This window comes from Macaca thibetana, chromosome 7 (assembly GCF_024542745.1).
Source record: "Macaca thibetana thibetana isolate TM-01 chromosome 7, ASM2454274v1, whole genome shotgun sequence".
Classification (NCBI taxonomy): Eukaryota; Metazoa; Chordata; class Mammalia; order Primates; family Cercopithecidae; genus Macaca; species Macaca thibetana.
The window spans coordinates 138858419-138878460 of NC_065584.1; the positions used below are offsets into that span (position 1 = coordinate 138858419).

Below are 20042 nucleotides of genomic sequence, written 5' to 3' on the forward strand. Positions count from 1 at the left end.
AATACATGTGCGATGATGCAAAACTTTAAAAAAATGAACCTTTATGAGCTGTGCCTTCGTTGCAATCTCAGTTTTATTTGTATAAAATAAGGCCTCATTCCTTAAAGTGTGTTAATGCTTTATGTAAAGTTTGAGGCCATTGATCTTATTTTGAAATTATTCTGCTGAATTAGGTGAGCACAACCAATTAAGGAACATAACATGAGATTTCCTTTTCAATTTTACTGATGTTTTATATTCAGACGTGAAGTCCACTTAGCATTTAGAAAAATGATGAAGAAATTATTGATTTCATCTGGGAAATATTATCTCCTTTCTGTAAATTTTAAAGCCCACAAATCATTTAAGAATAAAGTTCTATTTAAAATGTCATATTTCCATAAATTTCTCCTTATGCTACTTATGCTATTTCATTACTATTCTGTGTTTGAACTCTAATGTGAATAACATATTGCTGAACTGAATTTAACCAGACAAATCAGACCTGTACTTAAAGGAAACTGTATGGGCCAAGTCCCTTGCTCATTAAAAATGTTATAAAGTGGCTTCTTCACCAGTCAAAACTGAATTCCTTATTTCAGATAGAATTGCTGGTTTGAAATATACAGGTTTCACACTATATATTTTATTTCAAATATATGACTAAACCATATAACTCCTCCTCTTATTGAAGAAAATAATGAAAACAAATACTGAACTTGGTGCCTTCTCCCTTTAAAACTCTTGCAATGTCTATTTGATAAAGTCCTCAGACACAATTTAAGAAGAAAACGTAATTAAATCAGTGAAATAAAATGAATGCCTAGATTCTAACAATGTAATCTGCTCCTTTGTTTTTCTAAATATTTTTTTCATTTATTTCCTTCCTTTCTCTACCCTTTTCTGTGATTTTCTATTTCTCCTGTTTTCTTTTTCTCCTATGCATAAATCTTTTCTCTTATTCTCTTCCATTTTCAGCTCAAAGTTTTAGGTAGGGCCAGTCAGAGTTGGCACAGAGATTGATGAAATGTCAGGAGGAAGCAAGACTTGCATTCAAGTCTGAGTGCATCATGTGTCCTCCCAGAAAACAGAAGCTTAATTGATACAGAATTATGATAGAGTTTCTGATTACTCTGGGGTCTCTAGGCAACATAATTTCAAAATAATAAGCAGAGTTCTTCCAATATTGTTGTATAAACATAGCAGTATCTAAATGGTTTCCTTAACTTAGGACTTTTATAAAGATGAAAAAGGATTTGATTGAAAATTACAGCATTCACCCTTTGATATGAGAAAATTACAGAATTCACCCTTTCATATGCAACATGTGATACAGACATGTTCAGGGGCCTTTAAAAGTTATACAATGTGTTCCAATTCAAATTCCCATTTTTTCCTTGCAGTAGAACTGGTTGTAAAACCTTTGACTGGTATTGTAACCAGTTCCACTGTAAATAAGGGAAATATTCCAGGCTAGACCTTATTTTTCTTTTAAGAGTTTCTTTTTATTTTATCCCGCACCATCTGTGCTGAGATACATACTTCTTGCTATATAAATTAAATAGCAAATAATTGCTTGTGCACTTGCTCAAAATGGTTTTTAATGCTATGTGTTTATTAGTTGGCTTCTAACAACAGCATTGCTTTCCTCTAATATTATACCACCTGCAAAGTGCTGGCTGCTTACAGGCATGACTGTGTGCTGCTGCAGCTCCCTGCTGCTTTAACCTGATCACCGTGTAGTTGAGGCAGCTGTTTTTTCTTCACAGAATCAGCCTCTTTTCCCTCTGGAAATAAAAAGTGTTTAAAACCTTTCTTCAGTGGAAAAATCCATTCTCTGTATGGAGTTCAAATGGAAGCATTGCTTTAACACCATGATGATCTTGGGATTATGTTTTTGACAATGGTTCCTAAAACAGTCACTTAAGCAATCTTTGTTAGACAGTTGCATGCACAATATCCTATGGGCCATGTCAGCACATTTACTTTCTAATGCCCTATTTAGGGGGGGAAAAAAGTCAAAAGAGAAAAGCAAACCACTAATTTTCTTCTCCTATAAAAGTGATTTTCCAACATACTTCTCTGCATACAAATCAGGGGCATGTTTTGGCATAACATCTCTGATTCCTCTAGAGAATATAAAAAAATAAATCTCACAAATCATGAAGAAAAACTAACCTTTAGGAATAGAGTACAGAGTCTGTTTTTTTAAAAGCACCTCAGGGGATTTTTTCTGTGGATACAGTTTTGGGAATCACTATACTAAAACAAATAAAATAGCCAGCCCATGTTATAGATGTATTAGAGCTACAAGTTAATTTACACTACAATCCCCATACAATATTACCTGTCCCTTTATGACACAATAACAACAAAATGATTATCAGGGTGCCATGTAATAATTTTCATTCACTGGTGAGTGATTACTTTGGGTTACATTATGTTAATAGCTTAGTTATTTCATGAATATAATTTATTATCTATCAATTGCAAATAATTACTTAGCTTGTATTCATTTTGTAATAAAAACACATTGCTGAAGCCCGTGAAAAGGATTTATCATTAATTTGCAATCTAATATATACAGGTATATGAAAAAAATCCAAAATTTAATTTCTTTTCAGGAAGTTTTAAGATATGGATTTTGAAACTCTAAAGAACTTGTATTATGATAATTGATTTAGAAGGTGCATTTATCCTTCACAATATTTTATTGGTGCAGTCATTTTAAATGGTAGAATCCACAGTTATCCATCAGACCGCTAACTGTTGATGTTGCTTCAAATTGTAGTTAGCCATTATTAATATATTTAGGGGAAAAGAAGGGTTCGTTTGTTCAGCTAAATTATTTTAATCTGTTGACCACAGGCAGCTCAATTAGGTAAAATGATAATGCTATTTTTATTGTTATGACTAAAAAAAGGATTGACTCTTCTGTGTCATATGCATGGTGGTAAAATTTCCCATGAGAGTAACTTCACATAAGTCCAGGCAGAATGAAACCAAGGAATCTGGACCCTAATCCCATTATTCTAAATATATGTATCTTTTAATGGTCAACTAAATTATTCTTTTATTTCAGAGATGTATATCTATGTCGCTTTTAATTTTTAATGAGAAATTTGATGTGTCAACTAGAAATTGCATCTGACTGCCCAAAAGTGTGTGTATGTAGCTCATTGAAATTCATTGTAATACCTATTAGCCACATGGACTCAGTCATTAGCTAAGCAACCCTAGAACAGGAAGGAAAAACATTAATCTTCATCATTTTTCACTTGCCACTATCCTCTCACCTTTATATGTGCTGAGGCAACAGGAGATGAAAGATCAGAGTTTTAAAGGAAATAATACTCCATGACAGTAGTTCTTCTTGAACTTCAGCAGGCATCAGAACTACCTGATGAGTTTATGAAAACGCACGTCACTGAACTCTACCCCCAGTGTATTGATTCAGTGTATTTGGGGCAGGGCCAGGTGATTTGCGTTTCTAAGGAATCTCTGGGTGATGCTGATGCTACTGGTCTGGGGACCATGCTTTGAGAATTGCTGCTCTATGCTTTTTGAAAAGGAATAAGGCCAGGTGTGGTAGCTCATGCCTGTAATCCCAGCACTTTGGGAGGCCAAAGTGGGTGGATCACCTGAGGTCAAGAGTTCGAGATCAGCCTAACATGGCAAAAACCTGTTTCTACTAAAAATACCAAAAATTAACCAGGCATGGTGGCGGGCACCCGTAATCCCAGCTATAGCGGCCAAATTTTACGTTCAGGTTTCTAATCTGTCTCACCTTTTCTTAATATAGAGATATAGGTTACTAGTTAATACATTAATAAGAATTAATCTACTCTTCTCATATTTTCAGGAATTACAAAATATAGAATAAAGTAAATTATCAAGTATATATTAGCTAATAAAATAGACCATTTCAAATTGTCACATATCTTTCTTTCAGTTCTAAAACTGTTTTCTAAAGCAATTTGAAAAGTTCTTCTTATTTCGTTAGAATATCCATTGTTGCCTACTTGTATGTATTTTATCTGCAGGTGGGCAGAAGTTGGGGTACAAAATCAAAAGATTTTTTAATGCCTAGGGCCCCAAGGAGATTACAAGGTGTAGGAGATTTGGTGAAACAATAATTAGACTAGAGATGCCTTTTAGCACTTACTGAAGGATATTCAGAAGCTAGCTGTTCCACGTCTTTCCACACCACCATAAGCGTCTCTTCCCCTTGGGGCTGACTGCTGTATGAAGAAACAATGTGAGCACACTGAATAAGGTGACAGAATTTACTCCTTCACTAATTCATTCAACAAATATTTATTTGCTGAGCACTTGTTATGAGCTGTAAATTTTACTAGGAACTGGAGATACATTAATTACTAAGATGCAGACCCCATCATCAAAGAACTTAGAAGTTTTTAGGGGAATCAGAGCAATTAAAGAGATAAGGTTTGTGAGAAAAAAACAAGAACGCTTCCTAAATGTGAACACATCCTTCAGATGAAAGTTTTCATTGTTACAACTTATCCTACAACAATTCAGAAATAAACTCAAACCTCGCCTGTTGTTGTGTAAATAGAGGTAAAAAGGGAAATGTAATTTGGCTGAAGTCAGTAAAAGCAACCAGTGATAGCTTCATAGCGCCAGATAATAAGGAGAATTGAATGTTTGAAGTGCTGGCCTTTCTGGTTTCTTTCTCCTCCTAACCATCTCTGCCATCTCTGCAATTAGATTTAATAAATTGAACTTAATGGAAAATTAAGAGAATGAGAAGGGCCAATAAAGCAAATTATAATGAAGTGATTTAATAAATATGTTTAGTAATTTAGTACTACCACCACATAAAGTTTAGCTAACTGCTAAATTTGTGAGATTAAGAAAAGGCGCTACCGAGGAGGTTGAAAGGTTTTGTGGTTGGCGAGCCATGTCAAAATGAAATGCAGACCCAGGCAGGTGATGCTTGTTAACCTCATTTCCCAGCGCATTTGAGAGAGCTCACAGGGTTACTCATATACTGCCAAGTCTCTTTTTAAACTCACCTCTCTCTGAACCTTAAGAAACTTAAAGAGAAAGGATACATGCCACAGCAAGGAGAGAGAGGAAGACAGTTTCACTCTAACTGCCATCTTCTATAATGAATCTATTTCATTATCTTGTTGTGATCACCTTCAGTTGCTCGTGCCTGTCCTAACAAACCATAAATCAATGCCGTTACTGGTAAAATTTAACTTCTTTAACCCAGTCAATTCTCTTTTTTGCCCTGCTTAGCAGAATAGTCCTCAGGCACCCTGAGATAAGGGCTCACAGAGAACACTCTGTCCTTAGCACTTGCTGGTCAACCGGTCCTGAATTCGGTTGACCAGGTGGACTATATTCACATCGCTGAGCAGTGGTTTGTAACACATGTGAGAATGTGAAGCAACAGCCAAATGGGTCAGACAGAGTAGGACAGGGGAAAAGGGCAGAACACAATTCTAAACATAAACTGTCCCATTGATTCTATTCGTAACTTATCCCTACTCAGTCCATTTTCACAATTAGCCAATGGATGCAACATATAAACCCTAAGTTCCTTTTGCATTGTTATAAAACAGGGATTCCTGTTTTTTAATGAACATTTTCAGAAGAGAATTTCTTCAGAGGAAATAGCTTCTAAGAATGCTGCTCTTCAGTCCCCATGTGACTCTGAAAGCATAACGCATTATCTGTACCTTGGTTTTAAAGATAATATATTATGCGTTATCTGGAAAAACGAGGAATTTGAACTATATGATTTCAGAAATTCTTTTTTTTCCTCAATTTCTGTCACTATAATGACAATCCACATGTTAGCAATCCATGAATCAGAGGAATAGTGTATGCGTTGTAGGTGAGAAGAGAAAAAATGTTGAAGAGAAAAGAATGTCCCATGACTCATATAAAGCTTGAAGGTATAATTTAAAAAAAAAAAAAAAACAGTTCATAGAAACAGAAAAAAGTCAAAATTCCTTACATTCACTAACTGAAAACTATATTGAGTGAATTATAAAATGTAAGGCAATCTCTTTTTTTTTCCCTTCAGTTGTCTAGACTGAAGAACCTCATTTAACATATCTCAAAGACGTTTCATTGATTCGAAGCACAGTGACAGTTGGATTTACTGCGTACTCTCTTTAATTAGGATGGGAGACAGCTATTGATGTTCAACTTTTTGAAACCCAGAAGTTAGAAACATGAGTTTATACAACTGATACCTCTAGCATAATATTCATGCAAATCTGAATAGGATAAAGAAAATGCCATAGTCCGTCTGAAAATTGTCATGTAAGTTTGTGGAGTTTCTCCTTAAGAGGCATTTTAAAATGAAACAAAAAACAGGGTAGTATGGTTAGAGCTGGGCACATTTGTTTCCAGTAGAGAGGACCATGTATTCTTTTATTTCTGACAACAAACCACAGTATTCATGATGACACCACAGGCTTATGAAGTGATTTAGGGCATTTCCAGGAAAGTACGCTACTTTTAGATTCACTAGGGAATTTTTGCTGAATTCTCAGTCATATATTTTAAGTTGAAGTAGACCTTATAAGATGAAAAGATTCTGGTCAAGTTGAAGATTTGAAGGAAAATGATCTTTTAAAAAGAAAAAAAACAAAAACAAAAAGAGCAATAGCCCAGATAAGATTGTGAGAAGTTGCTTGAAGCAATTCCCTTGTGGAAAGCCAGCTTGAAGGATGATAAGCAAGTGTCATGATCATATTTGGGTTTATTACACCAGTTAGGAGGATGAAGTGGGGAAACAGGAAGTAAGAACACAATGTGTAGATGATTACAGTGGGCTGGAGGAGAAAAATTCAGAATCTGGAAGTGAAGAGGGCAAGACAGGTAGATAAAACATTTCAGAGATAATCACCAATCATATCTGGTATCCAAGTAAATATGGAAGGAAGAAAACAGAAGTCAAAGATGACTTTCACATTTCTGCCTTAAACAATTGTAGGCCATTAACCAAATCAGAGGAAATAAGAAGATAAATAAATTAAGAACGGTAATAAGTTGTGCTTTGATATGCTACAATTGAAGTATGTATGGGCCATCAAAGTGGACATTTACTAGGTACTTGGAAATATAGACATGATTCTCAGGCATGCTGTGAAGAATGTTGATAATAGATTTGGGGTCCTTAGCATATGGGTGATAGTTGAAACCATGGGCATGAATTTAATTGCTCAAGGGAAGTATAGAGTAAAAAGAAAAGAAGATTGAAAAAGGAGAATTGAAGGACATTAATATTTAAGAGGTAGACAGAGGAGGAAAGTTAAGAGAAGACACAGACAAATCACAGGCAGTTTGAGAAGCAGGGAAGGACCTTGGGAAACAGAGCAAACAACAGAATGAAAGAAGGCTAAGAAAAATAAGGTCCTTGAAATTAAGAAATCGTTAGTGACCATATGGAAACATGTCAATGGCATATCCATAGCAGAAGCAAACCACATTACAGAGAACTAATAAATGTTTAGGAGAAAAGGATGTGGAGTCAACAAGTTTGACAGTGTTGTAAGCGGTTTGAAGGTAAAAAGAAGGAAGGATATTGGCTAGATGTCAATGAGAATGTAGTTCCAAATAAGTTTGGCTTCTCTTTCATTGTCTATTGTTTATTTTAACATAAATGTTACCTAAGCATATTTATAGGATAGGGTAATAAAATTAATGGTAGAGGGAATGAAAAGGGAAAGAGATAATTGATGGAACAAAATCCAAAACAAGGAACCAAGAGTGCAAGTTAAACAGCATTTTTCTTGGAAATAAGGCTTTTTCATGGAACTAGAGGTGAAATTTTTATTTATTAATGTTTTAATGCAAAAATATCGGAGAGTATGAAACCCAACAGACAAAGGATTAAATTTTGGCCCCTGGGGAGATGGCCAGGAAGTTACCTTCCTTCCTGATTTGCACTTCCTTACAGAAAATAACAGACTGCTAACACTGATGAGCTGAACACAGGAAAGATAGCTGAGTAGCCTGTAGGAAATGAAGGAAATGAGATAGTAATAAAGACTGTGGAGACGAAATAGAATTCACACTAAAGATCCTTAATTTCTTCCATGCAAAGTCTATTTTTCAAGGGTTTGTATTGAGCTATCTAAAGAGTTTAAATGACTTTGCAACCCATTGGTTGTAACTCTAGCAAGAGCTTGAGGGTCAGTTTAACAATTGCTGCTGTAAGAGAATATAGAACATGTATTTTCTTTAGATCTCTAGGGAAAGAATCTGTTCTGGAAAACAAACAAACAAACATGCAGTGTAGGTATGGTAACCATTCTTCTGAACCAAACAAAGAGCAGGGAAACACCTGACATGGTCTGGCAATGAGAGAGAGATTTGAAATCAGGATTAACTTGATAACTCTGGACTATATGGTTTCTAAGGAATAAAAGACTTCAGGGGTAAAAATATCCTATTCATAGTTAATGCAAGGTATCAGTCCAAGGAGATGAAGATGATATGGGACTGCTTCTGTGAGGGAATCTTTTATGCTTTTGTCTATCCTCACTTCCTTCCTCAACATGTGGTAAATGCCCATGCATGCAGGACACTGGGACAGACACCCAGGACAGAAAGGTATGAATGAGTTCTATGGAAGAGGTAGATGTGTAAGAGAACATTTAGAGAGAACACTGCATATATAGTTATAGTAAAAAGCATAGTCAGTTTAGAAGCTAGATCTACTAACTGCCTAGGGCAAGCTACACTTGGGCAAACATTTTCAAAAGGAGGTAGTAAGTGAATTATCTTTTAAAGAAAAAGGAAAAGCAAACCTTAAGGAAAATAACTTAAAAGATGTCTTTACTGGTCAGGTGTGGTGGCTCACACCTGTAATCCCAGAACTTTGGGAGGCCAAGGCGGGTGGATCACCCGAGGTCAGGAGTTCAAGACCAGCCTGACCAACATGCTGAAACCCCGTCTCTACTAAAAATACAAAAAAATTAGCCGGGCATGGTGGGAGGCACCTGTAATCCCAGCTACTCGGGAAGCTGAGGCAGGAGAATTGCTTGAAACCAGGAGGTGGAGGTTGCAGTGAGCCAAGATCGGGTCACTGTACTCCAGCCTGGGCAACAGAGCAAGACTCCATCTCAATTAACAAAAAAAAAAAAAAAGTATTGTCTACTAGCTGTCTCTCCCAGACAAGTTATATCTATTACCACAGCTCAACAGTATAAAATACCTCAATGGTATAAAACTCAGTTAATACCTATGTGGGATTATAGTTTTTCTGATTATCTGAACCATACATATTTTGGCAGCCTAGATTTTGGAATTTTCAAGCCTTTCATAGAGTGGGGAATTAAATCTGTCTTAAAAACTTTATTTTAAATTCAGAATTTGACTCAAAATCCTTAAATTTTCATTGTGTATATTCCTCTTTACATAGAAACTTTATTTATGTAGCCAGCCAGCCAATAAAGTTGTTCAGATACACATGCTAATTGAGTTTCTACTTCAGAATGAATTAAACTGTGACTTATGAATGTTCAAAATTTTTCTGTTCTTTCCCTCTTTATTTTTGCTTTTAACAATAACTCTAAATAACGATACAAAAAGATTCAAGATAATTTTGATGTTGTACTACTTACATAACTAGGATAAAGTTTACACCTTTGAAAAAATAGATTGCCTTTTACTTTTACAAAGTACCCAATATTTTTAAAAATATGCTACTGATAATTTAGGCAATGAGCTCTCAACTCCCAATCTATTATTTCTTAAAATTCTACAAAATTTGTAGGAGTAAGAAAAACGTCCTCAATTTGGACACATGAGGTAATGCAGAAGAACTCAAGAACTGGTAGTTTTACTACCTAAAGAGATTGTTTTATTATTAGATGAGTATGATATTTATGTCCATTATGCTCATTATTGAAAAAGATCTGCAATTTACAAACGCCATGTACATCGGCTTCAAAATTGCTTTGCCTGTTTTAATGGTGTGATATAGATTACATACACGTTAAATAGTTAACTGAAACTGAAACTTTTCCTTTTGTGGGAGGGACTGGTTACATGACAGAGACATTCCATCTGCACCTACTTAGAAACATACCTGTGTATCCAGAAATTAAAACTGTCATCCTTTGTTCAAATCACTGTAGTCTGGTAGTTTTAGGTTGTCAAGTAATAATTATTTGATAAGAAATATCTATTCACCAAATACCTAAGATGGACTAAAATAATTTTATGAGAAAATAGCATAATTTTGTGCAAGTGACCTATGTAGCCATTTCTGTATGACTTTGAAGTCATTATCTGGTGATAATCCTACCTCAATGTGAACAAATTACCTCAATGTGTATATTAAACTAATAGGAAAACCAAAACACATTTTAAATAAGAAGCAACCCCCATTTCCTGAAGAAAACGCTACTTTCAGAGCGATTTCCTTGGAGGTGGTAGAGGAAGTGGAGAGCCTGAAGAAAGCCAAATGGGAGAACTTCTCTCTCATCTCTCTTCCCCAACATTTTTATCAAATGAAATCAAGGTAAAATTGCTATTAGCAGAATAAGAAGAAAATATAATTTTAAAAAATTCAGCCTGCATGGTTCCTTAAGAGTGGAGTGGAAAATCCACATATGTTTTCTTGGTTAAGGGTTAGGTTGTGATAGTTTGTTAGGCAAGTTGTGATTAAATTCACTATCCGTACCTTAAGTCTTTTTAAAATAAGTATGTGCTATCTAATTGTCTTTCTGAATTACTTCCCTGCAACTGGTTATAGTTGAATAGAACTCTTAGAAAGTATGAGGCTCACAGATATGCTAATTTTCTGACTCTTACAGAAGTCTGTCTCTGTTATGGTAGCCTGTGTGTCTGGACAAGAGCTGTCAGCATAACCGATTACTAAGACAGAAAAAAAAAAGATACAAGGAGTCCAGAAAAATCACATTGCCTCTGATAGAGGGCAGAAACTAATCAATCCTGAAAATTACCTGGATTTGAGTTAACACTGATATAAAAGATTGGTGTGATATCATTAATAAAGTCTCAAATGCCAAATGCAATATTTGATTTTCATTCCAATGTTTTTAGTCATGTCACTACAACTTAGAGCTACCCCGCTGCAGAGATGTATAAATCATTCTTCTTCCTAGCAGTTCCTTAGTATCAGAAAGTACTTTTGGAGGAATATAGGGCTTACGTCCAATGCACACATATAGGGACACTTCTTGGTTCTGTGTCGGCTCCCAGGACTTTCAACTGATATTAGGTCCTATATTTAGTTGGCATTCTTAGATTCTCTTACTTATACTAAGTCACGCTTTAATTCGTTTTACTCCCCAAACTTGGCTTTATCCTGTCCTCTTCTTTTCAATAATAGATCAGCTTGGGCAAGAACTAATGACAGTAATGGTAGGAAACTAAATTTCTAAAGGTAGAAAGAAAGAAAGAGTCACATTCCAATTTCAGAGAATATTTCAAATTGCTATTTACATGAATTTCTCTCTGCTTGAGACAATAGATCTATTATCCTGAACTTTCAGCTGTAAATTAGCAACCAGGAAGAAAAGTCAGGCCTGTCGTCTCCAGAAAAACATGGGAGTGCTTGGATACCTTGTCTATCCTATTACTCTTAATTCCAAAGTTGGGGAAATATGAAAACACCTTTAAATAATGCACAACACAATATTCAAAAGTTAGTTTTTAACAACTTTTATTCTTAATGTGCCTATTTATTTACAGGGGTATTGAAGATTTAAATATATTTTGAAGCAGCACGTATATTCAGCTGAAGTATAACAGGTTTTCTAAATTATGGAATTATCATGTTCTGGAGGATATTTTTGTCATGGCTTGCTTCTCATTGCTATAACCAACAAAGGCTTTGCTACCTAGCTGTTATTTGTATGCATGCCTTGAATTTCAAACCATTTTTTGTCTATGAGAACCCCTTGGTTTCTTTAAAGTTTCCTAAATGTTTAGATTTGATTTCAAAGACCAAAAAAACAAAAGAAGAGAAAAAAGTTTATGTGTTGTGTGAAGTTACCATATAATAATCAAAATGCTTGTAAGCGAAACAGAGGCATGCTTTCTCAAAACTCCAAAATAATATTGTTTATGGTCTCTCTGCAGCTAGATTCTGAAGCTAGTACTATTCTAAAAGAACTTCAGGTTAAGCTCAGTGGAGTCCTGGATGAGCTCAGCGTCACGTACGGTGAAAGGTAAGTGACCTCTGTTGTCATTATCTAAATTAGATAATTAGTGTCAGCTCATAATATTCTTGCCTTCAATATTGTTTCCTCTGACTGACTAAATCTATTTAACTTCAAGACCCAATCTAAATGTCATTTTCTCTGAAACATCTGTTATGACACCACAATCTAATAGTGCTGTCTCGCTATGCACACCCTAGAACTCTGTGCATCCTTCGGCCGGGTAAGACCTATAACACTATCCTCTAAGTCTTGTTTTACCTGTCTGTTTCCCACACTCAGGACAGAAACCGTATCTCATACCTATATGCAATTCTAGTGTTGAGAGCTTGGTGACTGGCTATTGAAAGACTAAAGAGAGGGAGGGAAGAAAAGAGAAAAACTTCACATATATAAGAAGTTTGAGTTGTATCCATACCATATATATCAATGTGGTTGCATTCAGTATAGCTGGATCAACAACCCTATACCAAATTGTCAGGATTCTTGGATTTAGGGCTTAGCAATCTGAATACAACTACCCCATGCGAAGGAGTTTGGAAACTACTGATATATCTATATATTTTAAATGTTTGTTAAAACTGGCTTTATCTGTGATACGATTCTAAAGAAAGGTAAGTTCACCCTAGTTAAATTTCACTTCAGTTCTGTAGGAAAAAGCTATCATCTCATCAAAATGTTAAAATAGATAGGAAAGAACATACATTTTTGAAGAGGTTCATTAATATAGAATCTGCTTTAAATAGTAGTTCAATAACTCATGTATTATTTTAAAATATGTGTTCAGTTTTCAAAAGAGACTATAAAGATTGCTCTTCAGGGCCGGGTGCAGTGGTGCACGCCTGTAATCCCAGCACTTTGGGAGGCCAAGGCGGGCGGATCATGAGATCAGGAGATCGAGACCATCCTGGCTAACATGGTGAAACCCCGTCTCTACTAAAAATACAAAACAAACAAAAAACAAAACAAAATTAGCTGGGTGTGGTTGTGGGCACCTGTAGTCCCAGCTACTTGGTAGGCTGAGGCAGGAGAATGGCGTGAACCTGGGAGACGGAGCTTACAGTGAGCCAAGATTGCACCACTGCACTCCTGCCTAGGTGACAGAGTGAGACTCCGTCTAAAAAAAAAAGGCTCTCTTCAGGTAGGGACTATCTCTAGCTACCACTCATCACCTACTGTTGTGTTTTAGAAAGATCCAGTATTAATAAACATTTTTCAATTAGTTATGCCATTTTTTAAATGAGAAAGACAAAAGAGTCTGAAAGCATCATATTTTTCTTCTTAGATGTAGGAATAAAGCAGAGTGAAGAATAATCTCCCACTTAGACTTCTCTTCATTATCAGAGGTGTGTCCGTAACTTCCTTAAGCAAGGTAGCCTTGTCTTCGTGGAACTCACCTTCAGGGCTCAACTGCTGAGCCAGAGCAGCCTTGCTGTGTTGAGCCAAGGGTAGTCACCCTGCCTCTGCAGTGTTGTTAGCTGACTCGATGATCCTGTCTATTTCATCTGGATGTTAGTCAGCAATTTCAAGATTCTGTTACCTGAAGTTGGAAAGACATAGATTGTTCTAGAGATGTGGGGTTCGTTGACTCTGACTTGGGGTGACACTGAAAGATGAAGAGGCCTTTGCTGAGTCATTTCAGGCTGCCTCTCTTTGTTCTAGTTGCAGATTAACATGTGGTTAGCAGAAAGACTGTTGCCTTCAGCCACGGAGGCAACATTAGAGATTATTTAGCAAAGTTAGGGGGAGAAAAAAAGAGGTCAGGAATAGCTCGAGTTGTTCAGAACTTTATGGAAAATAAAATGGCTAAACAGAGTAGAAACTAGAATATAAGTAAAGTATAATTAAATTATTTTCTGTAGAATACCTAAATCATTCTGAGGATAAGTGCTTTTTGTTTTGTTTTGTTTGGGGAGGTGGAATATTCAGGTTATAAAGGCTAGAATATGTTTTCTGATTTGAAAGATACCTGGATAAACCACAGTTATGAAAGAAGGAGTAGTGTCCTTCGGAGGACACTTGAAGAACTTTATTTGTATGAAGTCAGCTCTTTTAACCTAAATAGTAAAACCTGCAGCTACCCAGAATCCATTTATTCTTGATTTTTTAAATATAGGAAAGAATTTAGTACTTTGTTCAATTAGGGTTTATTAGGACTATTGGAATAAATGGGCCACATGTCATGCTTTCCTCATAAAAAGTATAATTATTATATCCTTGTTGCTATGTTGCTATGGCTTTATTTCTCATACTACCAATCAGGTCTGTATTATACTCTCAGGGTAGAAAAGTCTCCAGTAATCAATGTGATCATGCTGTGAAGTCAAAATGCATAATTTTAGTCTAAACCTACTCTTCTTAAGGTCTAAATTAGCAGTATAGAGTTTTAGAATTAAGTGTATAATTGTAAAAATCCACTTGATTTTATGTTATTAAAACTCATAATTAAATAATTCTACTATATACAGCTGTTAGGATGTTTTTGCTGTCAAGTCAGAGCTGAGCCAAACCACACATTTGTGGATTCCTGACATGTTCACAGGGCACCTACCTGGGAACTGAGACTAAGTTGTATAACCTCAATAATAACTTAAAGATGGTCTTAAAATTTTCAAAGGGTGTGCCACTAGGGTTTCTGCTTACACATGTTTTGCAGTTTGGTTTTTGGTTTGCTCCTTTTTTTTTCTTCTTCTTTTTTTTTTTTTTTTTTTTTTTTTTTTTTTTGAGACGGAGTCTCGCTGTGTCTCCCAGGCTGGAGTGCAGTGGCGCGATCTCGGCTCACTGCAAGCTCCGCCTCCCGAGTTCACGCCATTCTCCCGCCTCAGCCTCCCAAGTAGCTGGGACTACAGGCGCCCGCCACCACGCCCGGCTAGTTTTTTGTATTTTTAGTAGAGACGGGGTTTCACCATGTTAGCCAGGATGGTCTCTATATCCTGACCTCGTGATCCACCCGCCTCGGCCTCCCAAAGTGCTGGGATTACAGGCTTGAGCCACCGCGGCCGGCCTTTTTCTTCTTCTTAACCAACACCTTTAGTACTAGAGGCTGGCTAGATTAAGTAAACAAAAAAAATTCAGGAATATTTCATAGGCATTATTCTGTGAGTATGTGGCTCCTTGGGTGCTCACAAAATCTGTAATTATTTACTGGCACTACTTTTATTCAAGCCAGTTAATATAGACTTTTTTTTTTACCAAAGAAAAAAAAATAGAAAAAGAAAATAGTTTTTAGGTGAATTTACCAAAAATTGATAGAGACAAAAAGGTAAGGTGCAAGTATTGGCTTCACCTGGATTAATGCAAAAGTAGAATGCTATTGTCCATCATACCTCGAGAACCCTTCCTCTATATGCCTGATACCATACCCAAAGCTGGCTTCTCATTAGAGTTTACAATATGGGTCTGTTTAGAAAACTGATTTTTCACATAATAGGAACATAAATGTCACACCTCTTGTCCAGTCTATCCCCCAACCCCAATGCTCTAATTTGAAAATCAGTGCAAAAGAAAATTACTGCAAAATCAGTCTATCTCCCCACCCTAATGCACTGATTCAAAAATCAGTGCATATGAAAGTAGTCGTTTCAAAGGTGATTTTTACTACAGCCTGCATAGATCATGGATGACCCAGTGGTAAATCAACTAGTTCAAAATATTTTCAACATGATTTACCTTCCTTTTCAATTGCCTCAAGTATCTACTACCTTTACTTTGATTCAATACACACTCCACCACAAACAACATCCCCTTTCTCATTTTCCCCACCATCTCTTGTACCCTCTACCTGACCAAAGTTCAAAGGCAGCTTCAGTCAGATAAAAGTGAAATAATCAAGGATTTAGACTCTCTTAGATGACAGCTTGGAAGAGAATGTTCCTTTAAAGCAGATAAATATGCAGAGAGCCAAGAAATGAGCCAAATTCAAAGGGGCCAGCTGAGATGCAAGGATCAAGGAACCAAATGTAAATGCCAAGTCCAGAGGGGCAAGAATGGTGTTGTCAACAGTAAAGAAATCCAAGAATGCAGGAGCCAAAAATGGAGACAGATCAAACATGATGGTAGAAGTGGAATCAGTCCTTGAATATGTACACAAAATTATGAACAAGCGTATGTATAACCCTGCTATTAAAGGCCCGGAAGCAAGAAAAAAACCCAAGTTGTGATCATTTAACATTTATTAAAATTTTTCCATATTAGGCGTGGAAATATGTAGAATGCATGCATGAATAAACAAACACCTATATTGTATTTAATAAAAGCATTATATGGTGAACATTCCTAAACTTCTATTTAAAATCTGAGGAATTTATGCATTTGGATACTTCTCAAATACTAACTGCATAATCATTGTGTGTGGAGGAGGAGAGGAATGGGATTGAGTTGACTGCAATACTAACATGAATTGCCTCCTTTTCCTCATTACCATTCCAATGATTTGACCATTTTCCAAGCTTTCATTGATCTTCATTCTCCTAAGTAGGTTTTTCTTGCCTGCCCACACATGTGTTATCATTACTCCTATTGTTGGAAACATGAAAATAGCAGACAACATAAAGAAATGGTGATGAGGCTAAGAGTCTCTAAGATTTGAAAATCCTACTACTTGCCACTGCTTACTTAGGAAAGAACCATCAAAACTGGTGTAGGGGATATACAGAATGAAAAAGGCAATACAAAGTATTACTCTTCGCGACATTTAAATTCTCAGAGTGGATGAGGAAATAGAGGTAGGTGGAAGGAGATGGTCCATTAATGCATTCAAGCCAGATTTCTTTTTAATAGCTTTATTGAGATATCATTACCATATAAAAATTATGTATATTTAAGGTATACAGCTTTGTTTTGATACACATATCCATTATAAAATGGTCACCACATTCCAGATAATTAACATATCTGTTACCTCCATGGAGTTGTCATTTGTGTGTTTTTGTGTGTGCATGTGTGTGTGCTGAGAACATTGATTTAAGATCTGTCCTCTTAGCACATTTCAAGTATATTATACAGCAGTTTTCACTATTGTCCCAATATTTCTTGCACAACCTCTTTGTGCTAAGCATGGCATCCTGTGCCATGGTATAGGCATGCAGCCCTGAACAAAACAAACTTCCTGCTCTCATGGGGCTTACATTCTAGGGAGGGACACAGGCAATAAGCAAATAAATTATGCAGTGCGTCATATAATGAAGAATGCCATTGAGAAAAAAAGAACAATAAGGGAACAGAGATTGATAGGAATGCCATTTCAGCTTGAGTGAACAAGGGAGATTTCTCTGAAGTGGTATTTGGTATATGCCTGAAATAAACCAGGGACCAAGAGAGCTATGGGAATTTCCTTCCATGGCAGAGAGAATGTAACAGTGGCCATGAGATAAGAGTGTCCTCGGAGAATTCTAAGAACACCAGGAAGTCTATTGTGGCTGGTCTGCAATGAAACAGAAGGAAGAGTGGCAAGAAATGAGATCAGTGAGATTGCCAGCACCAGATTATGCTGGGCTTTTAGTCTGTCAAATACATCTAGAGTTTTTCTAAGTGGAGTTGGAAGCTATTGAAGATTTTTAGCAAAGGAGAAACACGATCTGGTTTTTATTTTAAAAGGCTCTCTGCAGGGGGTTGAACAGAGACAATTTAGGAAATTATTGCACAGGTTCAAGTGGGAGGATGGTAAAGGGATCTATAGCGGCATTTTTGGAAGTAATAATAAATCCTCAGATGTAGGATACATTTTGCTGATAGGTTGGGTGTTGAGTATGAGAAACTCATCAGACTTTGAAGTGGAAAGATTGCATGGGCAGTTAAATAAAATAGTCTGGAGTCTGCGTTAGAAGTCAGGTCTGCAGATGTGAATTTGGGAACCACCAGTATATAGATGGTATGGAAGCCATGGGACTAGATGTGATTGCCAAGAAAAGGATTGTTGATGGAGAAGCAAAGTGGTCCAAGGATCAAGCCCAGAGGATCACTGTGTAGGATTTCCAAATAAGATACAGAATACCCTCAGTTAAACTTGAATTTTAGATACATAAGGAATAACTTTTAGTATAATTGTGTTACAAATATTACGTGGCCATGTTTGTATGAAAATATTCACTATCTGAAATTCAAATTTAACTTGGTGTCCAGTGCTTTCATTTGATAAAAATGGCAACTTTACTGCAATGGTTAGAGGTCAGGCAGTTGAGAAGGAGCAACCAGTGAGATCAGAGGAAAGCCAAGAAGGTGTGGAGTCACAGTATCCAAAGGAAGAAGGTGTATCCAGAAGCCAAGAGTGTTTCTTTTTTATTTTTTAACAACAAACTTTATTGAAATATAATTCACATACCATAAAATTCTCCCATTTAAAATATGCAGGTTAGTGGTTTCTAGCATATTCACAGATTTGTGCAACTCTCACCAAAATCTAACTTTAGAACACTGATATCACCACAAAAAAGAAACCCCATACCTATTAGCAATAAATTCCATTCCACTCTCCTTTCCAGCCCTAGGAAACCACTAATCTCCTTTCTGTCTCTATGAATTTGCCTATTCTGGATATTTTATATAAACTGAGTCATACGATATGTGGTGTTTTGTGACTGGCTTCTTCACTTAGCACAATGCTTTTAAGCATATGGTTGATTTATATGGTGGCAGTGGCAGTACATAATTTTTCTTTTAACTTTTATGTTCAGGGGTATATGTGCAGGTTTGTTACATAGGTAAACTTGTGTCACAGGGGTTTGTTATACAGATTGTAACACATCATCCAGGTATTAAGCCTACTACCCATTAGTTGTTTTTCCTGATCCTCTCCCTCTTCCCACCCTCTACCCTCCAATGGACCCCACTGTGAGTTGTTCCCCTCCATGTGTCCATGTGTTCTCATCATTTAGCTCCATTGTGGAAGACAGTGTGGCAATTCCTCAAAGACCTAAAGACAGAAATACCATTCGACCCAGCAATCCCATTACTGGCTATATACTGAAAGGAATATAAATCATTCTACCATAAAGACACATGCAGGCATATGCTCATTGCAACACTATTCACAACAGCAAAGTATGGAATCAACCTAACTGGGTAAAGCAATGTGGTGCATATACACCATGAAATACTATTCAGCCATAAAAAGGAACAACATCATGTCCTTTGCAGACACATGGATGGAGTTGGGGGCCATTATCACTAGCAAACTAACACATAAACAGAAAACCAAATACTGTAAGAGTCTTTCTAGAGCGGTCATTTCCCAAACCATGCTCAGAGGAACCTCTCAACTGTGGCTATCAGATGTAGGGACTGAATGAACCTCCACTCAAATTAATTCAACCTGAAGAACAGTACTTTTATCTGCCTTACTTATTAGTATTATACGTAAGGTTTCATTGCAACAAAAATTTTCGCAGTTAAACAATGAATTTGAAAACTCATGAGCAGGGGAATTCACACCAGTTGAAACAAATTAGAATCCTAGGGTGAAATTGAAACAGGCTCAGGCAGAATGTATTCTTATATTCTAGAATTTATATTCTTTATTTTTAGTTTCCAGGTTATAATTGAAGAGTGTATAAAACAGATGAGTTTCGAATTAAATCAAATGAGAGCAAATGGAAACACCACATCTAATAAGAACAGTGCAGCAATGGATGCAGAGATTGTGTTAAGACCTCTCATGGATTTTTTGGACAAAACGTAAGTTTTTTTGCCCAGTTTCCTCTTTACTTATTGCCCTAAATTTGACTTGTAAGGCTTTAAGAAAAATATTGATTTCCTCTGTGTAAGGCAGCATTAAAAGTCTTTCTATAGAAATAAATGAATTCAAAAATAAATAAATAAATTCATTAAAAAGCAACATACCTTTAATTGATTACTAGATAAAAAATAAAATAGGAATGATTTTGT

General features: G+C 36.2%; 1 protein-coding gene across 3 annotated transcripts in view; it reads left to right on the top strand.

The window, feature by feature from the left end:
• Positions 1 to 20042, top strand: part of UNC13C (unc-13 homolog C) — a 753954-nt gene that overhangs the window by 636650 nt on the left and 97262 nt on the right. For all 3 annotated transcript variants that reach the window (XM_050799780.1, XM_050799781.1, XM_050799779.1), the window contains 2 exons: positions 12082 to 12170; positions 19683 to 19832. In XM_050799780.1, coding sequence (XP_050655737.1) covers positions 12082 to 12170; positions 19683 to 19832 — 239 coding nt within the window. The remainder of the gene's footprint in view (positions 1 to 12081; positions 12171 to 19682; positions 19833 to 20042) is intronic.